This window comes from Vanacampus margaritifer, chromosome 13, assembly GCF_051991255.1.
Source record: "Vanacampus margaritifer isolate UIUO_Vmar chromosome 13, RoL_Vmar_1.0, whole genome shotgun sequence".
Taxonomy (NCBI): domain Eukaryota; kingdom Metazoa; phylum Chordata; class Actinopteri; order Syngnathiformes; family Syngnathidae; genus Vanacampus; species Vanacampus margaritifer.
This window is the reverse complement of record NC_135444.1, coordinates 5,584,185-5,611,412: the sequence shown is the minus strand read 5'-3', so window position 1 is coordinate 5,611,412 and position 27,228 is coordinate 5,584,185. Positions and strand designations below refer to the sequence as shown.

At 38.8% G+C, this 27,228-nt stretch overlaps 2 protein-coding genes across 3 annotated transcripts in view; both read left to right on the top strand.

The window, feature by feature from the left end:
- Positions 1 to 302: 302 nt before the first annotated feature.
- LOC144062984 (uncharacterized) lies at positions 303 to 13,009 on the top strand. The gene is made up of 10 exons (XM_077584840.1): positions 303 to 437; positions 1,207 to 2,731; positions 3,488 to 3,596; positions 3,668 to 3,815; positions 5,676 to 5,723; positions 5,843 to 5,920; positions 6,056 to 6,193; positions 6,551 to 6,634; positions 8,188 to 8,238; positions 11,568 to 13,009. Exons 2-10 carry the CDS (start codon positions 1,444 to 1,446, stop codon positions 11,676 to 11,678), a joined length of 2,055 nt encoding a protein of 684 aa, XP_077440966.1. The 5' UTR covers positions 303 to 437; positions 1,207 to 1,443; the 3' UTR covers positions 11,679 to 13,009.
- An 8,563-nt stretch (positions 13,010 to 21,572) lies between these two features.
- The window catches only part of pde4ba (phosphodiesterase 4B, cAMP-specific a), a 185,517-nt gene continuing 179,861 nt past the window's right edge, over positions 21,573 to 27,228 (top strand). For both annotated transcript variants that reach the window (XR_013296391.1, XM_077583694.1), the window contains exon 1: positions 21,573 to 21,862. The gene's annotated coding sequence lies outside the window, so the exon portion shown is untranslated. The remainder of the gene's footprint in view (positions 21,863 to 27,228) is intronic.

Below are 27,228 nucleotides of genomic sequence, written 5' to 3'. Positions count from 1 at the left end.
TTGTGTCAATGATCTGTATGTGTGCAGTAGCACTGTCCTACTTTTCTTCAAGAAATATACTATAAATATCATATGCATAACGTTACATACGTAGTGTACACAATAAAGAGTGAGTGAGAGAGAGAGAGAGCGACAGAGAGAGCTGTAAACAAAAATAAAATGTTTTTTTCCCCTTGCAAGACTATACCCGATAAAGTTTTATTTTAAAGACAAGAAAGGGGGGGGGGGGGTGAATAAATAAATCAATAGAAGAGAATAGAAGTGACTCTGGGGGCGAACAGATCAACGTTTGCCGGGGCAAACGAAGCTTCGCTCGTGAGTGTCTCCGGAAAGAACCGAAGCTTACTGACATAGTAGCGTCATCAACGTGCGCCGCCAGTTTGATGCTTCTATCTTCACGCTATGTGAGACAAAAGTCTTACCACCCAAACGACGAGGTAATGTATACGAATGCTTCCTGTATGCCTTTTCTAAGCCTTTCACCGTATGCACAGTAAGAATGTAGAGTTCATACTCCAAACTTCCGCTTTGTCCTCCGACGCCTTGTCTGTGTTTTGGCTGACGCTAGCTAACGCTTTTAGCTTCAGGATGGCGACTAACTTTAAAAGTCCAACAAAATAACTAATTAGCGCTTGCATGCAGAGGTTTGAATCCTATAAGATATATAGATAGATATACATTAACCGAATTTACGTAGTCGTTTTAGTTTGGCTAAAGTCCTTCATTATTTAAGTAATTTTACATTAGCAGAAGCTATGACGGGATTTTAAACTATTTGCAAATAACCAAATTTAAATTGCCTCTCTTAAATGATGACAATGGTTTTTGAGTCGTTTTAAAGAGATAATTTTTTTCTGTTAAAGTAGGTGTGTTTTATTACATTTTAATTTTGAATCCAGCTCTCACGTTCACCAAATGGAAAACGTGTCACATTCACAAAGTACAACACTTTGTATAAATTAATGCAAATAACCTGATTGGATTTAGTTCATTGTTATCAGTGGTCATTTCATTTTGCTGCATAACTACAGAAGAGTTTTTTTTTTTAAAGTGCTTTTTTTAAAAAAAAAAAAATTTTTTATCACTGGTTATTAAATTTATGTGACAAAGATAATAGTACTTAAATACTAAAGTACTCAAATGTATTGGAATTTCTTATTTGTATTTCTGTTATTCACAATTGGAACTTTTGTTTTTTCTCATTAGGAGTCTATGGTGGCTGGTGAGCCACACTCAATACCACCAAGTTCTGTACTGCTATCGCCAGTAACATTGACTGGGGAAAGCCAGAGCACAACTACTCCTCTTGTTTTGAGGCCAGTTTAAAAGAGAAGTAACATAATTAAGAACATACCCCACCACATGGATAAAAAGAGCAATAGGGGAGAGGTGATCAGTGTTTGAAGTTTCTGGGATGGGGTTAAATTACAAAAGGTGTACGTCATGGTTCACAGCAACTCTGCTTCCCCAATGAAAACATCTCTTACACCTAATATAACAGAGGCAGCAGCTCCAGAGCAAGCAGCACCTCCACCAGTGCTGCCTCTTACAGTTACTTCTGACAAGGACCCATCTCATATCCCAGCTAAACCTCTTGACTCAGATCTTACTCCCATTTTAGATGTCTCCCAGCACACGAGTCAGAAGCTTGAAGAAGCTGGGTCATCAGTTATAACTCCTAATAGAACCCCTAAAATTAACTCAAGTCCTGCATCAGACTGGTCCTCTATACAATCAACAACAATCAATGGCCGCACATCAAGTAGAAAGAGGACTCCCAAGACCTGTGACTGTTGCGGCCCCAATAAAAGGTCACAGGATGGCAAAACTTCAGGCAGAGGGAGAGGGAAAGGGAGGGGACGAGGCAGAGGAAGGGGCACCGGAAGGAGCATCCATGACACCCCAGAACGGGAAAGTGGGGACAAGTTCATCACAATTACTGACTTTGACCTGACAGAGGATGTGGTAGCGGAAGCTGAGGATGGAAATGACATGTGTGAGGGTATGAAAATATCAAATACTCAGTCAGGGTCAACCGCTCCTTCACGGGTCTGTATCTCTCTACTGGATGGGGATGCCTTGGACAATGGCCAGATGAGCTTCCCAAAAGTATTAGCGCGGGAAACCATCATTGAAATTAAACAAGGTGTTGAAAATGAAACTATTGTCAATTCTAAAAATGTCCATCAGGAGTGTGTGAACTGTACTTCGGATACATCACAGATTGGAAATGGAGATTCCGTAAATTTGCCTGAAACAGAACCCCAAGGGGAGACACCTGAGGACGAAAGTAGCATTAACGAACCAGGAAATGGAACACTTTGCTCATCAGGGGGGTCAGCTTCTCTTTTAAAGCCAGGAAGTCCTCAGAACCACGACTCAGAGATGCAAGTAGTATTGGTTCCTGACAGAACAGACTCGTCGTCTCTTTGCCTCTCACCTACTGTGTCCAATGGAAACGTCACATCAGCCACAGACAACAATCCCAAATCCACACCCATGGAAACGGACTGTGCAAATCAAACAATTTCTTCTTCACATTATCCTATTATAATATGTAGCGTGCAACATAGCTGCGCACTATTAGACCACCATTTGTACTGTCAGCCCGGAACTTGGGAGAAAACGGAAAATCCTATTAAGAATCCGTCAGAAGAAACAAATGTACAAGAGATGGATGGAGACGCGCAAAGTGATGATATCCATGAGAAACTTATTCATCTGGTCCATGGTAAGATTGGTGTTTTAGAATTTACGCAATAGTTCTTACATTCAGGTGTACATCATCAAGGTATGTTCAATACCACTTTTTGGACAGTACTCAACTCTTGAGTGGTCACCGATACCAAATAGCGATACCACTAATACTTTTAATACATAAAATTTAGACACAAAAAAAAAACATGACATAATTTTAAAGAAGGATCTATAGAGCATTTTTACTTAAAATTACATGACATTAATGTCAATTTTCTATTCTAACTTCTGCTTCTGGCCGCTGTCCCGAGTACCAATACAGTGAAATTTGGCCGTGTCGCCCATCTATTAAAGCCAATAATATTAACCACAGTGATAATCCTAAAATATGTACTGTAAACCACCAGAAATAATTAAGTGTAATTTACCTTTTTAATATAGTTTTGGGAGTTTTATGTTAAAAAACAAACCAAAGTGCTGTGATCGGAAAAAAAAGTGATATTTTGCTTATTTATGATCCCCAATTCTGTTGGGCATTTTTTGCCATGCCTGATAAAAGTAGTCAGTTGTTAATTTTTTTTTTTTTTAATTTATTTTAGCGGTGTGGTGTTTTCACAATAAGCCTAAAAAATATAACAGTAACCGTAGTGTAAGGTACATAATGATTGCTGTATTATAAAAGCGCACATGTATTTGACTAGTAAACATTAATTTGAATCTATTTTATCTGCTCTTTTTAGGGCAAAGAATGGAAACCTCTAATACTGTGACAATGTTGTTTCAATTTTAGACTTTTTGGAGAGCTTCTACATAAAATATGGCAGTTTCATTCCCCTCAGTGAGTCCGATGTCTTGGAACACCTGAAGACGAACGGCAGCTGTGACGACTTCAGCAACTCGTTAGTGCGCATGCACACAATTCTTTAATGCAGCCCTGTGCTATGCTCACATATCAATATTTTTGATTCAGGGGACTAAACATCCAACGGGAAATGACGCGGTATAAGGCAGCACTGGCCTCTGCACCGGTTGCTGGCTTCATGGTCATCTATAACAAACATACGTTGAGTCTGGAAGATCTTGGCACGCTGGAGGATCAGAACTGGATAAATGATCAGGTAAGGGAATTTGGGGGGAAATATTTGATTCATCAATGCATTGCAAACTGTATGTTCCCCTGGCAATTCACTATCGATTCAGTAAAACCTCCGAATTGTGAATCATTTACCCCGGATTGGATGACTGAGGAATTAATGGATGACAGAATGTTGGCTAGACTTGCTTATGTAGTGTCAGTGTTGTGAGCACATCACGGGTCCATTGCATGCTGTCACTGTTCTTGGTTCACATTTTCCCTTGACTACATGAGTACATGGCGCATGAGAGATTTTGTCAGTATAGCCCATCTGACTTGTGAATGATGTCCTGGGCCCAGTTGTTCAATTCTCAGTTATTTTAACCACAGTTTAACCCCTAACCGCCGGTTAAATCCTTAACCCACCGTTAACTAATTGACCATTAAATATGCGTAGTTCAAAACATTGTTAGTCACGCTGTTAGTTAACGTCACCGTTTAAGTTAACCAGCACTGGTTAGCACAGATATATCCCACAATTCCTCTTTTTGTTCACTTGCGGGTCGGCGAAAGGAATGGATACTATCCAAACGACCAACCAAGCAAACGTTATTTAATCAATGATTGACGCAAGTTTTTGTGAAACAATTTATAATTATTTTTTACTTCATTATAAGTTTTTTTTTTTTTTTATACAGTGTGTATTTTCAGTGAAGATTTTGTGTAATATTTTTGTAGCATAGAATATTGCATGTCTTTGTTTGATTTTGTTTCTCATATTTTTGTCCGCTTTTTTTTGTCTAACCTAATTATATTTTTGACTGATGAGTATTTTTTGTGTAATATTTTTGAGAGAATTGCTTTTATTTGTCTTGTTTTTTTATTTACATACTTCTAATATGTGTGTATTTTTTTATCTAATACTTGTAATGATTACTAATATTTGCAATTACTGTTTTTTTAATAAAAAATAATTAAAAAGTATTATTATAATATTAAATTTCAATTAATTTAACGTAAATAATTAGCCGCTATTCACAGTGTTGTTGTCTGTTTGATTATTGACGTGAAAGAAAGCAAGAAACATTACAGGTAACCTCTCCTTGGAATCACCTCCCACTTAATGTTGGGCAAGCTCCCTCTGTCCATTTTTAGAACTTATCTTAAAAAACACATTTTTATTCTTTCTCGTTTGACTCAGCATGAGACTTGGCATTGTATTACTGCTAAGCGGTAGCGTGCGCATAACTCTTCATCAAAATAATCACCAATGTCAAAGCCAAGCCCTCGATAGACTGTTTTTCTCTTTTTATCATGAAGGCAGCATTAGCCACGAACACAGAGGTAACCATACTGTTAAAAAGTTAGCGGCGGTTCCTAGGTGTGTTAACTTTAACAGCAAGTTAACAGCCGGTTAAAGTTAACAGAGTTTTGAACAACAAGATAAAAGTGCCGTTAAATCTACTTAACCAGTGGTTAAAGACATAACCAAGTTTTGAACAACCGGGCCCTGGTCGTACAGTTGGTAGGTTCAGGTTGGTTTGTGTTATTCTAAGTTATCCTGTATTTTGTTGGATTGATTAGTAGACACCTGTCATCACAGTGTTTTTTTGTTGTTGTTGAAAATTTGAGTAAACTTAATATAACTTTAAAGTTTCTCTATATTTTAAAATGTATTCTTTTTAAGCTAACGTTTACTGCATAAATATTTAATTGTTAAAGAGTAGGACATATTTGTGCGTATGTCTAGAGTGTCTAAATTGCTCCGGAGTATAAATCGCAGGAAAATCCTACCTATGAAAAAAAGTGTGATTTATAGTCCAGAAAATCTGGTAGTTTTTTTGTACTATGTCGAGACAGGTAGAATATTTTACACTGCTTCTTTTTATTTCCCCTTGTTCAGATTATCAACACTTATGGAGACCTCATTATGGAAGCAACCCAGCACAATGTAAGTGATATTTCTAAATATTAAGTCAGAGTTTATTAGAATCAGAAATGTACTTTCATGATCAATTTAGAAATGAGGATACTTTGTTCCGTTCAGTGGTTTCACCTTTCTCCCTCTAGGTTCATTTTTTCAATAGTTTCTTCCACAAGCAGTTGGATGCCAAGGGGTATGAAGGAGTAAAGAGATGGACCAAAAAGGTAAGGACACTGGTGATTTAGATAGATTGATCAATTTAAATAATAATAGTGCAGGTCAGGTCGTACATTACCTCCATGTTCTGCTTCCCAAAGTTTAGTGCAACACTATCAATATTTTGGACTTTTTTTTTTCAGGTGGATTTATTTTCCAAGTGGCTACTGCTCATTCCCATCCACCTGGAAATCCACTGGTCTCTCGTCACTGTAACCATGGCAACGAAGACCATCAATTACTTTGACAGCCAAGGCATTGTCTTCCGACACACTGCAGATGTGAGTGATATCTTTTCATGCGGAACACGACTAATGACACCAGATAATCTGTCATCTTTTATACAGGCAGATGGATGTTGTATCTGAAACGACACCAATTCAAAATCCAACTCTTGTCACTGTGATCATGAACATTTTTCACCAGTCCATTTGGAGCTAGGCATCACTGGCATGCGATATATACTCACTCGTGAGCTGGTATAAAGTCGATAGATGACCGTATCAATTCTTTGCAGTTGTTATTACTTTAATGTGTTTGTTGTTACTGCTGTAGAAGTTTTTATTCCACAAACTCACAGAACATTTTTGCCTTGAGTATCCCCTTAAGAAAATGTTGTTTGTGTGATCTTTTATTAGAACATAATGAAGTACCTTCAGTCTGAAGCTCAGGAGAAGAAAAAGACTAATTTCCTGAAAGGTTGGAAGATTGCAATCATCAAGGTAACCATTAAATTAATATTAAGTTGTGTATCCCTATCAGAAAACACGCCAACCGACATCAAAATTGTATGTCAAAATAGTCGTTGCGATACAGCATGTTGTCGTATTATGCTACTAGCATGTGGAAATATTTTACCAAAAATGAGAATGGTTGGACACCCATTCATTTAAGACAAAAAAGCCTCCTGATAATTACAACAACAACCTTAGTTGTAGTTATGAATTTATTTTGGTTTCTATGCCGGTCCGTCAAAATATGTCCTTACGTGAAACTGGTCCGTGGTACAAAAAGGGTTGAACCACCACTGTTATATGCTGAAAAAATATGATCTCATTAAGTAATCAATTTGGACTTGACTTTCATCTCATTAGTTGACGACTACAAAACAAGCCATAGTTGTTCAACCCCTAATTTGGAGCTCCATTTTTTTGTATGTAAAATTTTCACTGTACTCGTGATTACAACCAGATCTCATCGCTATCTACCGGTATCTCGGTTTTGACAGGTTTATTACTTTTTGTGTTAAAATGTTGACGAAACTGTCATATAAGCTATGGCTATAACTGTAAACGTCATAACCTTTGGGAGTTTTTATGTTTTTTGTTTTGTTTTGTTTTTTACCATTGTTTTCTTGGGTGGAATCATTACATCCCATGAAATTGGATGCTCTTGATGTGTGCTTTGGCTTATTGTCCTCTTAACATTCAATTTTGACCCAAAAGGGAGTTTCAGCCTTCTAACATTTAACTCAGCTGATTTAGAGGTAGTCCCTACTGCTTCATTATTACATCCATTTAGGCTGAGCACCAATAACACTGGCAGGACAGACAAAAAGCATGATGCTGCCACCATCATCAATATTGTATTCTTAGTTTTGGAAGCCTTTTTGATGCTTCACTGGCAATGATTTGAATCATTATAGGGTGGACCTGACTCAAAAAGCATACCCCAATTCGGCAGCCACTATGTGTGAGGGTGTCCTTAGACACCCATGGCTGTGGATGGGTAAATTAAATCCTATCCAGTCCAAATGAATGATTTTATTTTTATTTTTGATGATGCACAGTTTAATCATTCGAATACAGAAATAGAACAGTTCAAATGATACATTAAAAACACAAATTCATATGGCATTCATGTTGATTGTATATAGACACAGGACCATCGCTGTATCGGCTTTCACACTTGGTAGACCAACTGTACCCTACATGGGCTTTTAAAGTAGTGATGGGAAAATGAAGCTTTATGAAACACTTGAGATATTTTTCTTTTACTGCTCTACTGTAGATGGTGCACTTGGTTTAAATGTAAAGGCTAGTGCAAATTTCCACTGCATCTTTAAAACAAGAATGCCATCTAGAGGAGTAAAAAAACCAAGTGCTTCATTAAGCTTAATTTGTCCAACACTTGCGTAAAGAAAATAAAATGTTGAGATTCTAGTTTCTTCTTGACTCATGATGAACAAACATTTTAGCTGCATGTACTGGAATGCCATTGAAATAAATGCATATTAATATTGCTATGTATTAATTTGGACTTGTTGACTCCCCAGGGTATTCCTCAACAGAAAAATGACAGTGACTGTGGCGTTTTTGTCCTTGAGGTAAGACATTACTGTGTGAAGGCTGTGGCTATTTTCTATCTCTAAACTTATTTCAATTTATTCCTCCCACTTTTTTGGCATCAAACTACTTCCACATAATTTATCAGATTCTTATCATTCCAATTTTAACATATTTCAAATATTCATGCCATTCTAGGGTCCATATTTAAAATTCCTAATGTTCACAATTCCCGATTTTGTACCTTATTTTTCCCCATTCATTCTTAATGGGAGATTCTACATTTCAAAGTGACATTCAAAACATTTAACTCATTCATTTCACTTTAGGGATGATTATTAGTCCATTCCCTACTTGATTCTTCAAACTTTACTCCAAATATTTATGCCATTCTAGGGTCCATTTTTCTTATTCCAAATATTCACGCCTTAACCACAACTCCCTATTTTGTACCCTACTATTCCACATTCATTCCTAATGAGTCAACATTACAGATTTACAGTGACATTCAAAACGTTCATTTCACTTTAGGGATGATTATTAGTCCATTCCTTACTTGATTCTTCACACCTTACTTCATACCCTACTTGATTCTTAACACCTTACCCTTTTCTTTTTTGCCACTACAATTTCTACATTTATTCACCGATTCAAACCCTTCCAACTTTCAACTGTTCAGCTTTTACCTGACGATTGCACTTACCACACATGCAAAATTTCCCACCCCGCGGGGTGGGGCAGTTATCTTGGCCAATTAATTAGGTATGCCCGGAATTCTCGCCCACCTGGCCCCCTGGGGTGGCAACCATCTTGTCCAAATGATTAGGTATGCCTGGGATTCACACCAGGAAATGCTCCGACCTGAACAGGAAGTGACCTGATTTCAACAGGAAGTGACCGGGAAGCACTGATCTGAATATATGACTAAATAGGCGATAGGCTAAGACTTCCCTAGATCCTATTCATTTACAGTATCGAAATTGGAATTTGAAACCATACTTGATAGAAACAGACGCCTGTCCAGACCCACTTTCTTTTTCAAGAAAGCCACATCCACTTTCTTTTTTAAGAAAGTGGGTGTGGCTTGCCAGGCTACCATCCACTTTTTATCAATTTTTTATTTTTTACTCGTTAAAAAATAGTGACCACCCTGCCATAAACACCACACCCTGCCGCCCGGCCCTATGCTAGCTGTATATGACTAATCTGTTCGTATACCATATAGTTTATACAGTAGTCTGCTCGCAAGATGGGAGGAGCAAGATGGCCGCCCTTTGACTTCAACGGCTTGGCGTGTGTGGGCTATCGGCTATCCAGTCATATATTCAGATCAGTGCCGGGAAGTGACCTGTTTCAACAGGAAGTGGCCTAAAATCAGCAAGAAGTTACCTGGAAGTGGCCTAAAATCAACAGGAAGTGACCTGTGTCAAGGCGCTATCTGTGACCCCTGCACGATCTGTGACGCGCTAACTACGGCAAGCACACTATACAAAATACCTTTATATGCCATTGCGCATTCATAAAATAATGATCCATGAAAAAAAATCTTAGATTCTTGATTAATTTGGAAGTAATGAAGTAAATTTCCAGTGAGTCTGCATTGTTATACTTTACAGTAAGTTTGCGGTGTGTGTGTTTTAAATGACCCCCACCCCTTACCCAGTCTCAACCCCTATGGCATTGTAACCCTAAGATGTTGTTGTCGTTTCCGGAGGCTGGGTAAAAAGCAGGCTACAAATAGTTTTAAGTTGATGTTTTCTGGCATTTTCCTGCTAAATTAACACGGCAGGACAGGATTCAAGCACGTTTCTCTTTTATTTAACGCTCTTCTCAAACGAGGCTTGCTCGATTACACCTCTCTGTCCTCTGCGCTCATGACATGTGCAGTACACAAAACACTTCAGCATGTAAAGCTAAAATAAATACAAAACCAAAAGTAATAATTCACAAAACAAATATAAGTCGAATTGCAAGTAAATAAAAAAAAAATACACATTTGCAAACATGTTACACTACGATAATGGCCACACAGTGTTCTAAAGACAATAAAAACAAACCGTACCCACTCTCACAGAAAACTATAATTACAGTATGTGTCGAAATATTTTCTATTTGTACAAGATAAGCTTGGGTACAGAACTGCTTTGATTAAAAAATAAAATAAACGAAAACAAACGTGCACCTGTCCTGTACCTTTCGTAATGTCTGTTTCATTTTGTATGTATTAACGTGTTTTGACCTATGTGGTTGCCGTAGTTAGCAATCCAAGATGGCCGATCTGCGCTTGCACATCACACATCGTGCAGGGGTCACACAGATCATGCCTTGACAACTTGATTTAAACAGTAAGTGACCCAGAAGTGACCTGATTTCAACAGGAAGTGACCCGGAAGTGGCCTGATTTTAACAGGAAGTGACCTAGAAGTTACCTGATTTCAACAGGAAGTAACCCAGAAGTGGCCAAAAACCAATAGGAAGTGACCCAGAAATGTCCTGATTTCAATAGGAAGTGACCTGATTTCAACAGGAAGTGACCCGGAATTGGTCTAATGTCAAGAGGAAGTGACCTGATTTCAATAGGAAGTGACCTAGAAGTGACCTGATTTCAAGAGGAAGTGACTCAGAAATGGCCTGATTTCAACAGGAAGTGACCTGATTTCAACAGGAAGTGAACCGGAATTGCCCTAATTTTAACAGGAAGTGACCCTTACTCCATCGCTTATTCAATTCCACCCTCACTGCATTGTTTATTCCATTCCTCACTACTTACTCAATTGCTACTCGATTCTACGCTCCTTACTCCATTGTTCAGCTCTTTCCAGGTCTTTGTGCAGCATAACATGTAATTCAATATAATTCCAAATCACTCAACAATTTTCATTCAGCCTTACTGTCTTCACACGCAATTTCTACAGAAATTGCATATTCTAGTTTTTTATTACCTTTTCATTTAAATGGGAAGTCAACCCCCATTTTTCGGACAATAATATGTTCTATGCAGCCCCACTGGTCTAAATATGGTATTATGGTTAATATTGTAATATAATAATAATATAACAGCAAAGTCCAGCCGTTTTTATCCATCTCAGGGGGCAGCCTCATATTCCACAAATGCAATACTAATCAGAATGTCATGTTTGGACTACCGACATCACATAACGCATATTATTGTCAAAAAAATTTTAAGGTTGACTTCCACTACTTGTGCCTTCTCCTGTTCGTGTTTCATTATCTTTCACTGCCTCATATGTCTTCTGCACTGGCAGTATGACAAAGTAGGTATTTGTGTCAGGTGTCTTAAATGTTAGACATCTTAACTCAGGTTCTCATGTCATTTGAATACGTCTCCTTGTTTTTGTGCATCTGCCAGTACTGCCGCTGTCTCTCGGTGAAGAAACCTCTGCTGTTCAGTCAGGACGACATGCCTCGCATTCGCAAACGAATCTATAAAGAGCTGTGCGACAGACACCTCAACTCTTAAATGACTGAACTACGGCCACCTCAGATCACATACTGCTCACCTATTTTCATGCAGAGGTCTGCCTCGTTTGTTGGATGGATCTTATTTGACTGAGCATCTGTTACGTAAACAACTGGGCTATCTGTTTTCCAATAAGCAGCAGATTCCTCCGCACGACTTGGAAAGAACTACTGACGTGGCCTCCTACTGATGCTGGACCCTGATGTTTCATGTTGCCTTTCCTTTTTGCATTTAGGATGGCCAGTTGATATGAACTGGCCACTCTTGAGGACAAACAGGATCTCTTCCTTGGACACCTGCAGGCACTCGACCTGCTTGGACCAAAAGGAGTGGCCATTTTAAACATAATGACGTTTTAAAGTGTGCGTGTTTTATGCAGGACTTTCACAGCAGCACCTCATACGTTTGTGTTATATAACATGTAAAACAAGAAAGAAAGTGTGATTCAGTGGACCAACTCTTCGCCTAAAACTTGAAGATGGAAGTTGGTTTCTTTTTCTTAGACTGCTAATATTTGCACGGATATTGAAGCTTATATTTTTGAGTTTAGAATAACAAGCGAATGTATTGCCCGTGTATCCTTCCTTTTTTCCTGCAGGGTTGTCACTTAGTATCATACAAGCTCATAGCTCATTTTGGCTGTGGCTCCTAGTTGACTTTGTTTTGAGTATCAGGTGTTTGTCCTGTGACACCAAATAATTTCTTCTTACAATTGAGCTTTTTTCCATCTTATTTTATTGATGTTAGTATTTACCAGATTGTTATGCTATACTAGCTAAACCCTGATTTGCAAAACATTCACGTGTGTCCATTCATTTGAATTAATATATACTTTCTCATTGTTAGATGTGTAGACAAAGCTGCTGAAGGCCACAGTTGTAGGTGTTAGCCTTGAAGTTCAACCTTCAGGTGTTTGTGTAGATGCATTCATGCAGGTTTATAAATACTTCCTCCGTTACCTGCCATTGAGAAACAATTGGACCTCGCTTACCGTATCCGTTTCCATCTTGCTTTTGCTGTTGTGTCCACTTGTGTGGATTTACAGACTTTAGTACTTTAACTACTGTAAATGCTTGCTTTGGTAAAACATCACAGGGGAATCTTTGCTGTTTTTTTATTTTATTTTATATTTTAAATCCCAAGACTGCTGCCAATGTGATGCTTTTTCTCTTTGTATCGCTCTTGTATGTCTTTGATAAGGTAACATTGACACAACAACATGCAGTGGCTGGATTGATTGTTTAACCTGTACTTGAACTCACAACCAGTTTTTTTTTTTCCGTCTTATTTTTTTATCAAATGAAAATCTCAAGATAAATATTCAACCGTTAGATGGTGAATTGGTTTTATTTTAACCAAATGTCTTACCTTAGCAGTCATTTGACCTTAAAAGACAAATGTGTTTATTGTTATAGCTACAGAGGGTCCTCCATTTTATGACATAAGCCGTATGAAAGTAATTGATTACAGTAAATGTGTGAAAAACACTTCTAGGTTTATGGTGTTAACAGAGCGTGCCCTTGTGTTGCGTGACAACACATTCTTACGCCCCTGTGCTGTTAATAACCTCAAGACTAGAACTGATGACCTGTATGTGTATGATGACCGAGACAAGCGCTGCCACCGACAATCCTTAGTATATTTACATATATTTACATTGTCCCAGATTTTCTTTTACGCTCTTATGGACAATTCAAAACATCCGTGCATTTCTGATATTTCCGAAATATTACACCCCTTACACAGTGATAACAAATGGCGTATTGTATGCTTTTGTCTGTGACTAGCATAAAAAGCTCTCAGAAAATCATTCCGTGGGGGGGAGCGGGGGCTGTGGACCGGTGGGGTTCCTGGCGGGCCTGCAGTGCCCCGTCCTGCTGCGTTGGTTTGGGGGTGCGGGCCGCGTTGGGGTGGGGCGCTCCTGCTCCTGGGTTTGCTCTCCGGCCGGTGGCCCCTGCGGGGCCCGGGGGTCGTCCTTTGGCGCTGCCGCGGCCTGGGGGGCCCTGAGGTGTGGCGCTTGCTCTGTCCTGGCGGGGGTCGACGGCTCCCCTCTTTGGTGGAGATTTTCATGCACGCCAGATCCACCACACCAGCATCTATCGAAACTCAGACACAATCTTCCTCGGGTCATTGAATCGGTGGAGGCTGGTGTCTGGATCTCACTCCGCTTCGTCTGTCCTTCCTTTCTTTCCTCAGTCTCTCCTTTGGTCTCTTGAGGTCTCCCTGATTTGTTGAAATTTAGATGTCTCTGGGGTTGGTGAAGGACTCTGGTTGGTGGCCTGGTGGGTGGTGTCTGGTCGGTGCTGGATTTCACTTTCTTTTCTTTGGTCCTTTCTCGGGTTTCCTGACGGCCTCACGACTCTGGCTGGAAATGTTCGGTTTAGGGGAACGGTATGGGATTTTTTTTTAAAAATAGGTTTTAGGTGAACTAATGAATACACACACGCATGCACGCACATACACATTCACCCACATACCAAAAAAAATATATATATATATATATATATATATATATATATATATATATATATATATATATATATATATATATAAAAAAGAGAGCAATGATGATGACATGTCAAATCGGTAAAATTACCGACTGAACAATACTGAGCTCTCCAGAAAAAAATAAACTATGGACCCTAAACGTCAGACAAAATGTATAAAAGCGATGAAAGAGTCAAACTGGATGGTTCGAAATGGAGTTTAACCAAAACCAGTGCTTTGTAGCGAGCACTTCCTTAGTGGTAAGAATCATTTTTGAGTGTGATAAAATATATTGCTTTGTTTTCTACATATTTTAGGTGTTAACCAGCTTGCTTCATTATCTATACAAAATAAATATGGAGTAAAATGCAAAATGCAGTAAAGCCCCCTCCGCATTGCTCTCCTGGGACTGGTGTTTACGATTCTCTTTTCTTTTTTTCTTTTTTAGCAATAGGAGGGCAAACAAGGGTTCACTAAATAAAAATAGACGAACCATCACTGTAATTATGCAATTCGGTGAAAGTATTGATGCAAATGTCCTACTCTTTGTATAGAATATTAAAAGAGTGACTGGCTGGCCAGGCTAACTCATCCTGAGATCAAACCATGCACCACAGCTCCGTGCTAGCTAATGTGCTATATGATAGTCTTTTAACATGTTTTAGCTTGTTGCCCTTTTTAATTTTCTGTGGAACAGTTTTTACATTATTAAGGACTCTTTCATTTTTTATATTGTACAAGTGCCTTTTGACCGCCATTTTGACTTGTGCCGTAAGCTTGTAATTGTCTATACCAGACGTGTAGTCCTCATGACGTTGTTTTCTATCTTTATGTCATACAAAAGTGTTCAGATAAATTATACATATTAAGTTATATATCGTCGTAAGTGAATGAAACTATTATGAGGATAAATGGTTCAGAAAATGGATGGTGGAGGGATGAATTGTTACAAACAAAAGAAACAGAAACCTGAATTTGAATTTGAATGGCCACATTTGAATGCATCCACAGTATTGAAAGTATTGAATCATCACACGATTTATTTATTTTTTAATTAAACAGGGCTATGCAAGCCTTTCAGATATTAGGCCTTCACGCTTAACGGTGGCCATGCAGCCGCATTAATTTGTTTGTAATGCTCAACCCAGGTTTCCCCATTGCCGTTAAATTTCACCAGGGCTGCATTTCTCAGCATACTGCAGTACTAAAAGTGACCATGAGAGGTGGCTCTTTATCAGGATTTATCATTAGCTCTGGGAGGTTGTTTTTCCTAAAGCAAGTCATTCAGAGTCACTTCATTATGTTGGCTCTCGATCTCTGACTGCTGAACAAAAGTGGTATGCTGTCAGTGCAAATTTTATTTTATTTTTTTTAAAAAGATCAGTAGCTTTAAGCTTTTAGCATCAACATCAGCAGATGAACTTCAGTAATATGGGCTTCCAGATGTGGGCTTTCATGTCATTGGACTGCATATTTCTTCATAGTCTTTAAACACAACTAAAATATGTAGTGCAAAAGGTCAGGGAACTAAAAACTTTGTATTACAAGTTTGAGAACTACACATCACAGCGATAGCCAAAGATTTTCTACGTCAGAAAATTATGACAAAGGCAACCAATGTTAGACAACTTTTATTCGCCAAACCTCCATCATTGATGAACACCATTATGCAGTAAGAAATTTACAAAAATATACAATTACATACTGTACAAAATGATGTGTGATGTCCACTAACATTTCTAGCTAGCCAGGAACCACACTTGTTAGCTCTGAATATCAGATCAATTATAACAATACAGCTCAATAACAAAATACACATGAATAATGGTCACGTGTTTCACCTTCTGACCTGGAATTTAGGAGTAGATGAAGATCTTGCGTCTTTCTTCGAACTGCTTGCAATGTTGTATTCTCTATGCTGTACAAGGGGTCACCAACCTTTTTGAAAAAGAGCAACAAGTCTTTCTCGGTTACCGATTAATATGAAATACTACCAGTTTGATACACACTTCTGAAATAATGGATTTGCTCACATTACCTTTCTATGTTATTAACCTATTCACCCCCAGTCATTTTCACTGAAGCAACATCCTTCGCTCCCGACTGATTTACTGGATTTTGACAGATTTTGCAAGGCTCAAGGAATATTGTGTTCTATTGCTATAAAACATGGAACCTACCAAAAGAAAGATTAGAATCTCTTCTTTCATCAGGAAAAAAAGTATATTTGTATCTGTTTCCGTTTGGCAGCAATTAGCATTAGAACATAGCTAAGTTTCATCATTATTCTCAAATCTGTTTAAAACAGTGGAGAAAAGAACTTTTTGCAACATGGCCCTGGTTGATCTCTTATACTCTGCTACCACCTGATGGCCTTTTTTGTAATAACTACCATTGCTTCAAGCGTTCGCTTCAGTTCAGAGGTTGCATCAAATCCTGTATGCTCTAGCATTAAAAAAAAAAACATGAAAAGCATATAAATACGTTTAGATCTATAATTCACAAATTATATTGCATGGATCTAGTCTCACCTTACAAGAGGCCAACATGTTTCACCGCCATCTTCCTGCTACGGATGCCCAAAGGACAACTTTGCGAACGTAGTGGTGCTTGCTTCAAGTGTCGGACACAATGGGTCGACCGCCGCTTACCTTCCACAGTTGGGGCCTGAGTGAAGGTAAGACTCAGTCTTCACTAAGTCCCGTGATTCGGGCTCCCGTCGCCTGTCACATTCTGCTTTGCTCTTGAAAGCTTTAACTAGTTTTTTTTTTTTTTTACTAGCTTCTCCCGCTAGCTGCTCTTGTTAGCCACTCCAGCCTATGGCTCTGACTAACTCCCGCTAGCCGCTCTTGTTAGCTGCACTGGCTAAATCCAGCTTGCTCGGTCTTCCGGCGTTGCTTGCCATTACTTCATTACTACACCAGTACGCTAGTACATTACTTCAAAACCTGCTGCCAAGTCGCCGTCGCTCGCAGTGATGCCTATTTGCTCACGCAAAATAAGAATTGGTGGTATGCTTGTGAAGTATGGTCTCTCTGAGCCACAATAGTTTGCGTGCTTCTAAATGTGTGCATTTTGGCTGCATTCTATGCTGTATCTATGCATCAAGTGGTCACTTATTCCACACTGTGCCTTTAATAAAGAGTGAGGAGGATAAGCAGTTCCGGTTTCCTCTCACATTTAAAAAATATGCATTGTAGGTTGAAGACTGTAAATTGTCCGTAGGTGTGAGTTTGAATAATTGTTTGTCTATTTTGTGCCTTGTGATTGGCTGGCAACCCTGCCTCTCGTCCTAAGAAAGCTGGGATAGGCATTTTGTGGGGAGCCGCTTTGATTGGCCAGGAGTCGGCTGCGTTCGCCCCACAATTAACTGCGTTTTACGCTAGACTTGTGCTGGGCACAAAAAATAGGGCTCATGGTGTAAACTATTGACTATGAATTCTTGATCCTTGGGGTATTTTCACAAAAGCATGTCATAGACTTCTTATTAATAAAAACATACCACCTGGGTACTGTTCTAAATTGTGAATAATGCATGATTTGAATTGCATTCGGTTAAATTATTGCATTTCCAGGCCTATTCAGTTTATATGCAAGAAGATTGCTCATGCTCCTAGAAAAATTGTGCAATCATGATAGCAATATACAGGTGCAGAACTGTATCTTTCTAAATTTTCTCAACAGCATTGGCTTTATTCATCAGGATCAAAGCAATTAAAATCAATGCTATCCAAATATGAACGCATCATCAGTGATTCATCCATTCAAGCAGTATCGTTCTTCTATTCTCCTGAAATCATCAAGCAGGTCTCCCTGAATGTTGCTGAACTGTGTTTGCTCTTTCACATTGATGAGACTAAATGAGGTCTTTTTATACAGAGCTGTGATTTATCTTTCCTCAAAGAGTCACGTGACCCCAACTATTTTGGCATACTCGCTGGGATGTGTCAGCTGCCGGCCGCACATCCTCATCTGAGCTGACTGTTTTGCAACAGATGGACATCTTAATCTTCCTCATCTCCCTCGCCGCAGCAACACTTCTGTCCTAATAAGATGTCATCTCAGCTGTTTACAAGCAGTGCAAAAGCAACACAAGCATTTATGAGACAAAGATATTGCTGAGGATGAGGATATGTATGTAATCAGAGTCCCTGGCGTCAATCTCATCAGATGTGATTGTTGATGTAACCCTACTTCCTTTTCTTCCCAATACAGCGCAATCAGTCAACACTCATCTCCCTCCTCATCACCATGGCAATAGCCTTTCCCCGAATCAAAACAAAGCCAAATCATATCAGCCTGTTGGGGTAGCTTGTGCCTGTTGAAACAGATAAAAGTCACAGACGAGGTGCTTGATGCAACATTTGTTGCACCACCTTTTTGATAAATATTTTTTGTGCAGCCACTAAATCAGAATTTTCCAAATCTTAATGAATCCTCCTGTTGTCTTTTCTTTTTAATTTTCTTGAGAACTCATTATTATTCTTTCGGCAACCTTCCCCAGTCGACATATCATCATCACTTTCCCTTTTTTTTTGTGCGTACGTGTGTGTGTGTGCGAGTTTGTGCTCTTTAAATCACCTGAAACCTGTTATAAATCCAAGGCCCTTCACCTTAACCGGATACTTCAGAGTCCCACCAGAGTCATGAAGTTGTCAGGAGGCCGGAGGAAGGATCAAAGGAAGGAAAGCTGAATCCAAAGATGAATCCAACACCAACCCGGCACCACCCTCAAAGTTGAGTTACAAATCCAGAATGTTTCAACAACCCCAGATAAATCTGAATTCCAACAGGATTAGGGAGATATCAAGAGACCAGAGGAAAGACTAAAGTAAGTAAGTAAGTAAAGTGCCCCAGGTCAGCGGACCAGACACTATTACGCCCAATTCACACTGACTGCGCAACGGACACGGTGCGTTGTCAGTACGGCCGCCACACGGACTTTTTAATTATTTTGCTCTTACCATTTTTATGTAGCTGTCTTTTATGCTCCATCTTGGCCAGGTCATCATTGTAAATGAGAAATGGTTCTCAACTGGCTTACCTGGTTAATCAAGGTTTAATAAATAAATAAATTGTACAGGGGTTTACCATGTAAGTGGGTTCTCTTTCCTACAGACCTTTTTCAGATCTTCCCACAATAGAAAACTTTTTTTTGTCTACTGTACAGTAGAACATAGGAGGCCAAAGCTGCTTTCAGTTTATTAGATGTTTTGTAGGGTCAAAGGACACAACAGTTTGCCGAGCGAAATGTCTAAAAGGCTTCCCTGCTATTCCTGTAGTTTATAAAGATCTGTAAATGTAAGCACCACTCGCACAATATACCGGGTAACACTCATTTAGAGTGCGAGAGAAAAATACTAGAGACTTTCATTAGTGTTTAGACCTTTCCACATTATTCTTCACTTTGTGGATTTATGCAGCCCAGTAAACTATTTTATGCAACATGGGAATCTATTCAGTTATGTAAAGTTGAAGCTGGCAGATTTAACTCATAAATTATGCAAATTGGGTTATGAGCTGCAAGTTCATAGCATGCTACGACTTGGGGCATGAGAGATAACCATGTATGTGTGTTCATTCCACTGAGGGGAAATTACTAAAAAAAAAATATGTTGATTGATGAATTAGGCCACAAAAGTGACTACACTACAGTGTAGTGCATATAAAAAGTGATATTGCCTGTACAAGTTATGCAATAGGCTATGATTGAACAACATTGGATTATTTGTATTTACTTCTGCTCTGGGCATTTCAATAATGTGTAATTTCTGAGGGATTGTATTCTTATTACTGATTTGGGGCGGGAGATAATGCATCACTGTATGACGTTTATTGTATCTTAACTTGGCCTTTAACAAGACAACGGCACTAAACCACATACTGTATTATAAAAGGCAATACTGTAAATAGTGTAAGATATACTTGAAATCAAATTTTTCATTAGAACCAACAATAACCATTTCTTTCCCCACAGCTAAAAATGACATTTAAAGGTCAGTGGCTATAAACATTTCACTTGCTTATCTGTCAATTTGAAGCATCCTTGTTGGTTTGTTTCATGAGTCATTGTGACCTGCTTCATGTTAATCTAAAAAAAAAAAAACTAAATAAAAACATAATTAAAATAATAATAATCAAAGGACAAGCTAAATTCTGCATTCTAGTGAAGCAAAACAAAAAGTTTGGATAAATGTTAAATACAAAAACAATTAGAAACCAATACAAGCTAGAGTTTGGTTTTCTTTAGTACAGTGCATTTTCCTAATTTTGCTCATCTGATTTCACTACCCTAGAAAAGTATTTTTTTTTATTAGTATTTATAGATGCTCTCATAGTAATACCACCTCTGCATAGTGTGTAGTTTTTGGTGCCATTTTAAAATACGCAAAACATTTACAGCTCATAATTTTAAGGCCACGGTATCACCTTCAATTAAGTTGCTCCATCATTTGTAAACATGTCAGCTCGGTACAAGCTGCAAAGTTTAATAAAAGTTGAATCATTTTAATTGTCTTTATTATTAAGTTGTACATATCTTAAAGGGACAATATAAACATTTTCTATTTTGTCAATGTTCATTCTTAAATTCATTCTAAAAAAATTTGTGTTCTATCATATCAGTTTTTTAAATATAAAATCGTGGGTCTAGTAATCGCTCATCACATTACATTGGTCACGCCACATCTTGACATATTTCGCAGCCATCTTTCTTCTACGCAGTAATTAATGGTCGGCTTACGAAGTGTGGTGTGTCTGTCTCTTCAAAATGCACACGCTTCAAACTTAAGTTGTTGCATTCTATTAGTTCACCACTAGATGGCAAAAATGTATACGCACTGTCCCTTTAAATAATTCTAGCTGTAAGCTAATGATAGTTATAAGAGCAGCTGCTTGCTGGCACAATATGTCGCAAATTACATATGATTCAATTAGTCGACTACTGTTGGTTAGCCAACTCGCAAAATAATTGTTTGTGGCAGTTCTACCCAGGACAAATAAAGTTAGTGCACCGAGGTCCCACCGATATTGTAATTGTTTAGTTACCATCCACCTTCATGGTCCTCATTTCATTTTGCTCAACATTTCGCATGCAATTTCTATTTTCTAGACACAGCTAGAAAAAACATCCTTGAAGCATTTAACCTCGGACATTGTTTCTGGCCATTTATCATACTTAATTCCCATTTTATCCTGCAGCTCTCAATGGTCGTACCACAACTGACTGACAGATGTCATTGTCCCACCAGCTTAAGATGCTGTTGTTCTCTTTTCCCTTTTGCAGCCTCTCAATTGGTCCACGCAGCGAAGGAGGAGAGGAGATGGGTGGGAGGGGAGGGGAGGGGAGGGGAGTGGGGGGGGGGGGGATACCGAGTGAAATACCGACCCACGAACTCACTCTGATAGAGCTCCGTGTTTGCACAGGACAACTTCCAAATGAGAAGACTTCACAGTTTGTTTGTTTGCGCTGTTTTGCCGAATATCGTGTCAAAGTAAGCGGCAGCGAGACCCAGATGAAGTGAAGCGAAGTACGAAGACTGACTTGCTTCAGCGGAGGATGGCAGAATAATAGAAAACAGGAATGTCTAAAGGACACGTGTGCTGTGGTAAATAAGATGCTCCTCGTCGTGTAAAAACAAGGCGTCAGAAGCACCGGGATTCCCTTTGTTCCCACGTGCGGAGGTGGCTCGACTGAGGTAAGCAAGACTCGCTTTGTGTCCGCGGAGTTAACTGCACGTACTTTTGTTGAGGAAAAAAAATGTTGCCAATCGAACAGTTCAATCTTTCAAAATGCAACTGAAAGAGAAAAGTTGCACGGAAATACAGTTGACGAAAGATTTGCGCTGTTTTTTTGTGTGTGTTTTGGGCGACAACTTGAGTGGCGCTGCTGCTGCGTTTCAGTCAATATTTGCTGTCAAACGTGCTCTGCCTCTGTCAGTATATACGGCGCTTTATATTGATTGATGCCGATTATGTTTTGCATTGTCCATAATGCTACGTTTAAATATTTTATATTGGTGTATTTTGGTGGAGACTATTGTCAAAAAAAAATAGTATTTTTTTATACAACTACCTTCAGGGGCACACTGGCTGTTCATAAATCAACAGAAACAATTTGGGTATCTTATAAATCCAAATGTATCCCCATAATAACAGTATGTTAAGAAAAAAAAGTGTTTCTATTTAAATTTTCTTGATGGATGGATTTATACTTTTTTATTGTGGCACAAAATATGAACAAAAGTTGCATTTTTTTCCACTTTAATTTTCACATATATTAAAAACATTTCTTTTCACTGAATACCTTAACAAAAACGTGACATTAGTTGTACATTCACTCTATTACAATGTAGGTGCCATTTTGTGTAGCTACATATACTGCAAACAACATCTGGTGTAATTCGGATTGAAATCATTCCGAATTAAGATCTGTGGTCACAAGGGCCGATTTATCGGCCTTGATTTCCTCAATTTTGGGTGATCGGCCGAGCCCATAAAAATAAATCGATCTTTTCTCTCATGTCAGCCACTGTCCTCTTCTGCTGATCAGAATAATAGGCTTTGTATTTGTATTTAAAAACGACTTCATCTGCAGTTAAAACAACCAGTTAGTTATTTCCTAGCTACTGTTTAACATGTTCCAGTAAAACAAGAATGAAACACTAAAGGTCTATGATTTTATGAAAAAAAGGGGGGAAAAAAATCAGGAATAGCAGGTCAGACTTTTTAAAAGATCGGTGGATCGACCTAGTGGTCACCTGTTTACATGTGACGTGATACATTAATTTGTCATTTAGCACAGTAGTTGTGATAGCAACATCTTGATAAAAACAAGTTCCAAATACTTTAAAACACATTCCATAGACATAGACATAGACAGAGCATGTGCAGATGGCAGACTGGCAGACTAGACACAGCCTGGCTATTCTTATTGAACTGTTTACATGATTCTCGTTCGAATTGGCAAAAGGAATATATCACCCGTGTGAATCCGATTGAAATTCCATTTGAGGTGTTTATATGGAGCATTTTCATTCCTTTTGGTCATTTGGATTCATTCTTATCAAAATACATGGCTCCATGTAAACTTGGCTAATTGAGTTTGTCACTGTTTCTTTAAGAGACATGTGATAAATCACCATGAGGGGCTATTACATTCCTCTCTTCATCTCTTATTACCAGCAGTATTGTGAGAAAATGCATCAATATGTTACCGTCAAGTGTCCATTATAGGGAGACACTGTGGCTATGTGGATGCTGCCAGACTCTCAGTTCTTGTAATGTCTGCATTTAAAGAATATATCAAACACATGCACTTTTGTTTCCATCAATTCATCCATTCATCCATTTGATGCTTCCTCATTCCCGTCATGAGCGAGCTGGTACCTATCTCAGCTGACTTTTGGACATGACCCTAGATGGGTCGCCAGTCATCTACAGGGACAAAACAAAACAAACAAAAAAAACATTCTGGTTCACACCTGTGGATAGGGGCTCAAAATAATCGATACGGTAATACATCGTTGCAGGCCTCATTACAATACACGTATCAATACACAGACGTCAGAATCGATATTGCACGTTAACTTTAAATAAGCAGTTAAATATGGGGAGAGATTTGTCTAAAAAATATTCACATAAATACATTTGTGATTTTCACATGTGTTTTTCAAATCCACAAACATTTTCTTGATTTTCACATGTGTTTTTCAGATCCACAAATTTATCTGCGAATTTCACGTCTTTTTTAATTTAATGTGTGCATTTTCCATGACTTTTGCTTGAGAGTTGTCGAAAGTGCGTTTGTGTATCGTTGCGTACGCGCATTTACTTTTGGGATAAACATCACGCTGTTTCGAGATATTCACACACACACAAGCGCTCAGATATTCACATGTATCTAAAGCCCATTCCTCCGCCGTCCACGGGGAGGCAGTGTTACTGTCTCTATAAATTGGACATTGAAAAACAGAAATCAAGTCTTTATCTGACCTTTCATTATGTGTTTATTTTGCACAAGTCGGGAAACAAAATGCAACCTTAGTTTGTTTCCCTTGAGCTTGTTCTTAGGGGTGGGAATCTTTGAATGTCTTACGATTCGATTCAATTCCGATTTTTGGGCCTGCGATTCGATTCAGAATCCATCCATCCATCCAACCATTTTCTTTACCGCTTTTCCTCACAAGGGTCACGGGGGGTGCCGGAGCCTATCCCAGCTGGCTTCGGGCAGTAGGCGGGGTACACCCTGAACTGGTTGCCAGCCAATTGCAGGGCACACAAAGACAAACAACCATACTCACAATCATACCTATGGACAATTAGAAGAGTTCAATTAACCTGACATGCATGTTTTTGGAATGTGGGAGGAAACCGGAGTACCCGGAGAAAACCCACGCAAGCACGGGGAGAACATGTAAACTCCACCCAGGAAGGCCGAAGCCCGGACTTGATCTCACGTCCGCTGCACTGGGAGGCGGACGTGCTAACCAGTCAGCCACCGTGCCGCTATCGATTCAGAATCGATTTTTGAATAAGAACGATTTTTTTATTCAAAATTATTTGATTGACAATTATTTTTGCTTCAATCTATAGATGTGCAAGGAATTGTAATGATCTACTCCAATCTGACTCGCTAAAGTTAATTAGCGTGCTACTCGCGGCACATTTATTACTCAAAAGAATGGTTCCACACTGAAAAAAAACAAACTTTTATTGGAATAACTTGATCGTGACTTTTCCTTTCTACTCTCTAACGTGGCTACAACTTAACAGTGTATTAGACTGCGTGGAACCACACTGCCCCTCAGTGGCCAAACCTGGTACAACATGAACAGTGCTCCAAATAAAGGCACACACAGACAAAGGCAAGACAGTATATATATATTTTTTTAAATAAAATCGATTTGGGGGCATTTAAAATCGATTCTGAATCGTACTAAATGAGAATTGCGATTCTTATGAGAATAAATTTTTTGGCACACCCCTACTTGTTTTGCTTTCACTCGAAAGACACTCTTCTTCTGCTGTAAAATTTTCTTCTTCTATGCCAATAAAACAGCAGGCATCTCTCTTTCTCTCTCTCTCTTTCTCTCTCTCTCTCTCTCTCTCTCTCTCTCTCTCTCTCTCTCTCTCTCTCTCTCTCTCTCTCTGAGGACACAAATGCAGAGAAACATGGCAGCAAGGCAGGTGTACACCAAAAAAGTAATTTAAACAAACAAGGTACTTCTTCAATATTGAATTAACAAAAAAAACTGGTCTCAAAGTAACTAAACAAACACTGGAAAGAAAAAGAATAGGAATGAGACAACAAACTAGCACACAGGAAAGAATACGTAACTATTGACAATGAACCAACAAGGACTGAAAGAAAGCATGGAGCTAAATACAAACAAACTGATGAGACAACACCTGGACAAGACATAAATGGCTAAGGGAGCTAAATTGGATGACGCGACGGCCTGGGTTGACAAGCACAGGTGGACACAATAAAACTTATTGAGACATGACAACAAAAATCGAACTGAATTAAAATAAGCAAAATACAGATCATGACTCTTTCTTTCTTTCTTTCTTTCTTTCTTTCTTTCTTTCTTTCTTTCTTTCTTTCTTTCTTTCTTTCTTTCTTTCTTTCTTTCTTTCTTTCTTTCTTTCTTTCTGTCTTTCAGTTTTCGGCTCAGGTTATAGTTGATATGCACATTGTTTTATGAGTTTTGAGTATTGTGGGAACAGAGACAGCATAAATGTCTTCTTCTTGATTTGTTTTGACAGTCGTAACAGTTTGAAACACACACTACCCACAGCGGCAGGACTTAAGTGGAACAATCAATCCGAATGCATGCATGTAATGGGAGATGTGAAATTGTGACTCTCTTTATTGTGTGAGAGCTCTACCTAGCTGTCTGTCTCAGGTGATTTACTCAATAGTGTGAATTGTAAAAGCAACACTTTTTTTAAATTTTTTTACAGGGCCCCACTTCAGTCTTGGTTTGTCCATCTTTTGCCACCATTCCTTCCCTCACCTCTGTGTGTTTGATTGCACTAAAGCTGCAGAGACACCAGTAAATATTGTCGCGCAGCATGACAGTAATGACCTGTTTTAGCCTGTGGAGACGGACTTGACAAATATCAAATCAGTGCCTAAATGATGCTTATGCATTCTGCTCTCTCCTATCAGCAGTAGATTGTGTTCTCTGATTATGTGCTGAGGAATCTTTGGCTCAGCATGTAGTGGCGGGAACCAAAAAAATCTATTTCCAAAAGTTTCACTTCAACTCGTCACCATGGCCACAATCTTTGCTCACTAGACATCAAATTCTCACATTTTGTAGAGACAAGTCTCTTCTTTCAGACAAACTAACTTTATTTGGCTAAGGTGTCATTTAGTACCTTTATTTTCACTTTAAGCGAGGACAAGTCGGACTCTCTCGCCTATCTTTTCCATGTTTCTCTCTCCATTTCTGATAAATCACAAGTTTTCAACCTGCTCTCATTTGGTCATTTTTCATCCGATTAAAAAAATGAGAACATGCTCGTGTTCCCCAAACCCTTGCCGTTCTAACGAGCCATTTCTTGAATCTGTATCTTGAACCGTTAAGTCGTGAGAGGCTTTTGTTCCAGGTGTGCGTCTCTCATACAATATCAATGGAATGTGGGTGCGTGACGTCTCCAAGTCAAATGTGTGTGCGTGAATGTGCATTTTTCTTAAAGGGACAGTGAGATACTTTTAGTTGATGTTGATTATGGTTAACTTCCACATTTCTTGACCGATTCCAGTCGTTTAAATTTTAAACTGTTCAGCTCATTTACAAGAGTCAGCAGTCCCATTCAAAATTTCCGCGGGAATTTTTCTAGTTTATCATGCGCTACATCACAGGCCTCAAACTTGAGGCTTGGGAACAATATTTGGGCCGCCACATTATTTTATGTGGCCCAATCAAGTAAATAAACAGCCTCTACTTCACATTTCCTGCTGTAGGCCTGCACTTTGCACAAGTCTTATCCTGGTATCTAAATGGGGTCTATTGTTTTCATAGAAATCTAATTAAAAATCACAACTGTTTCA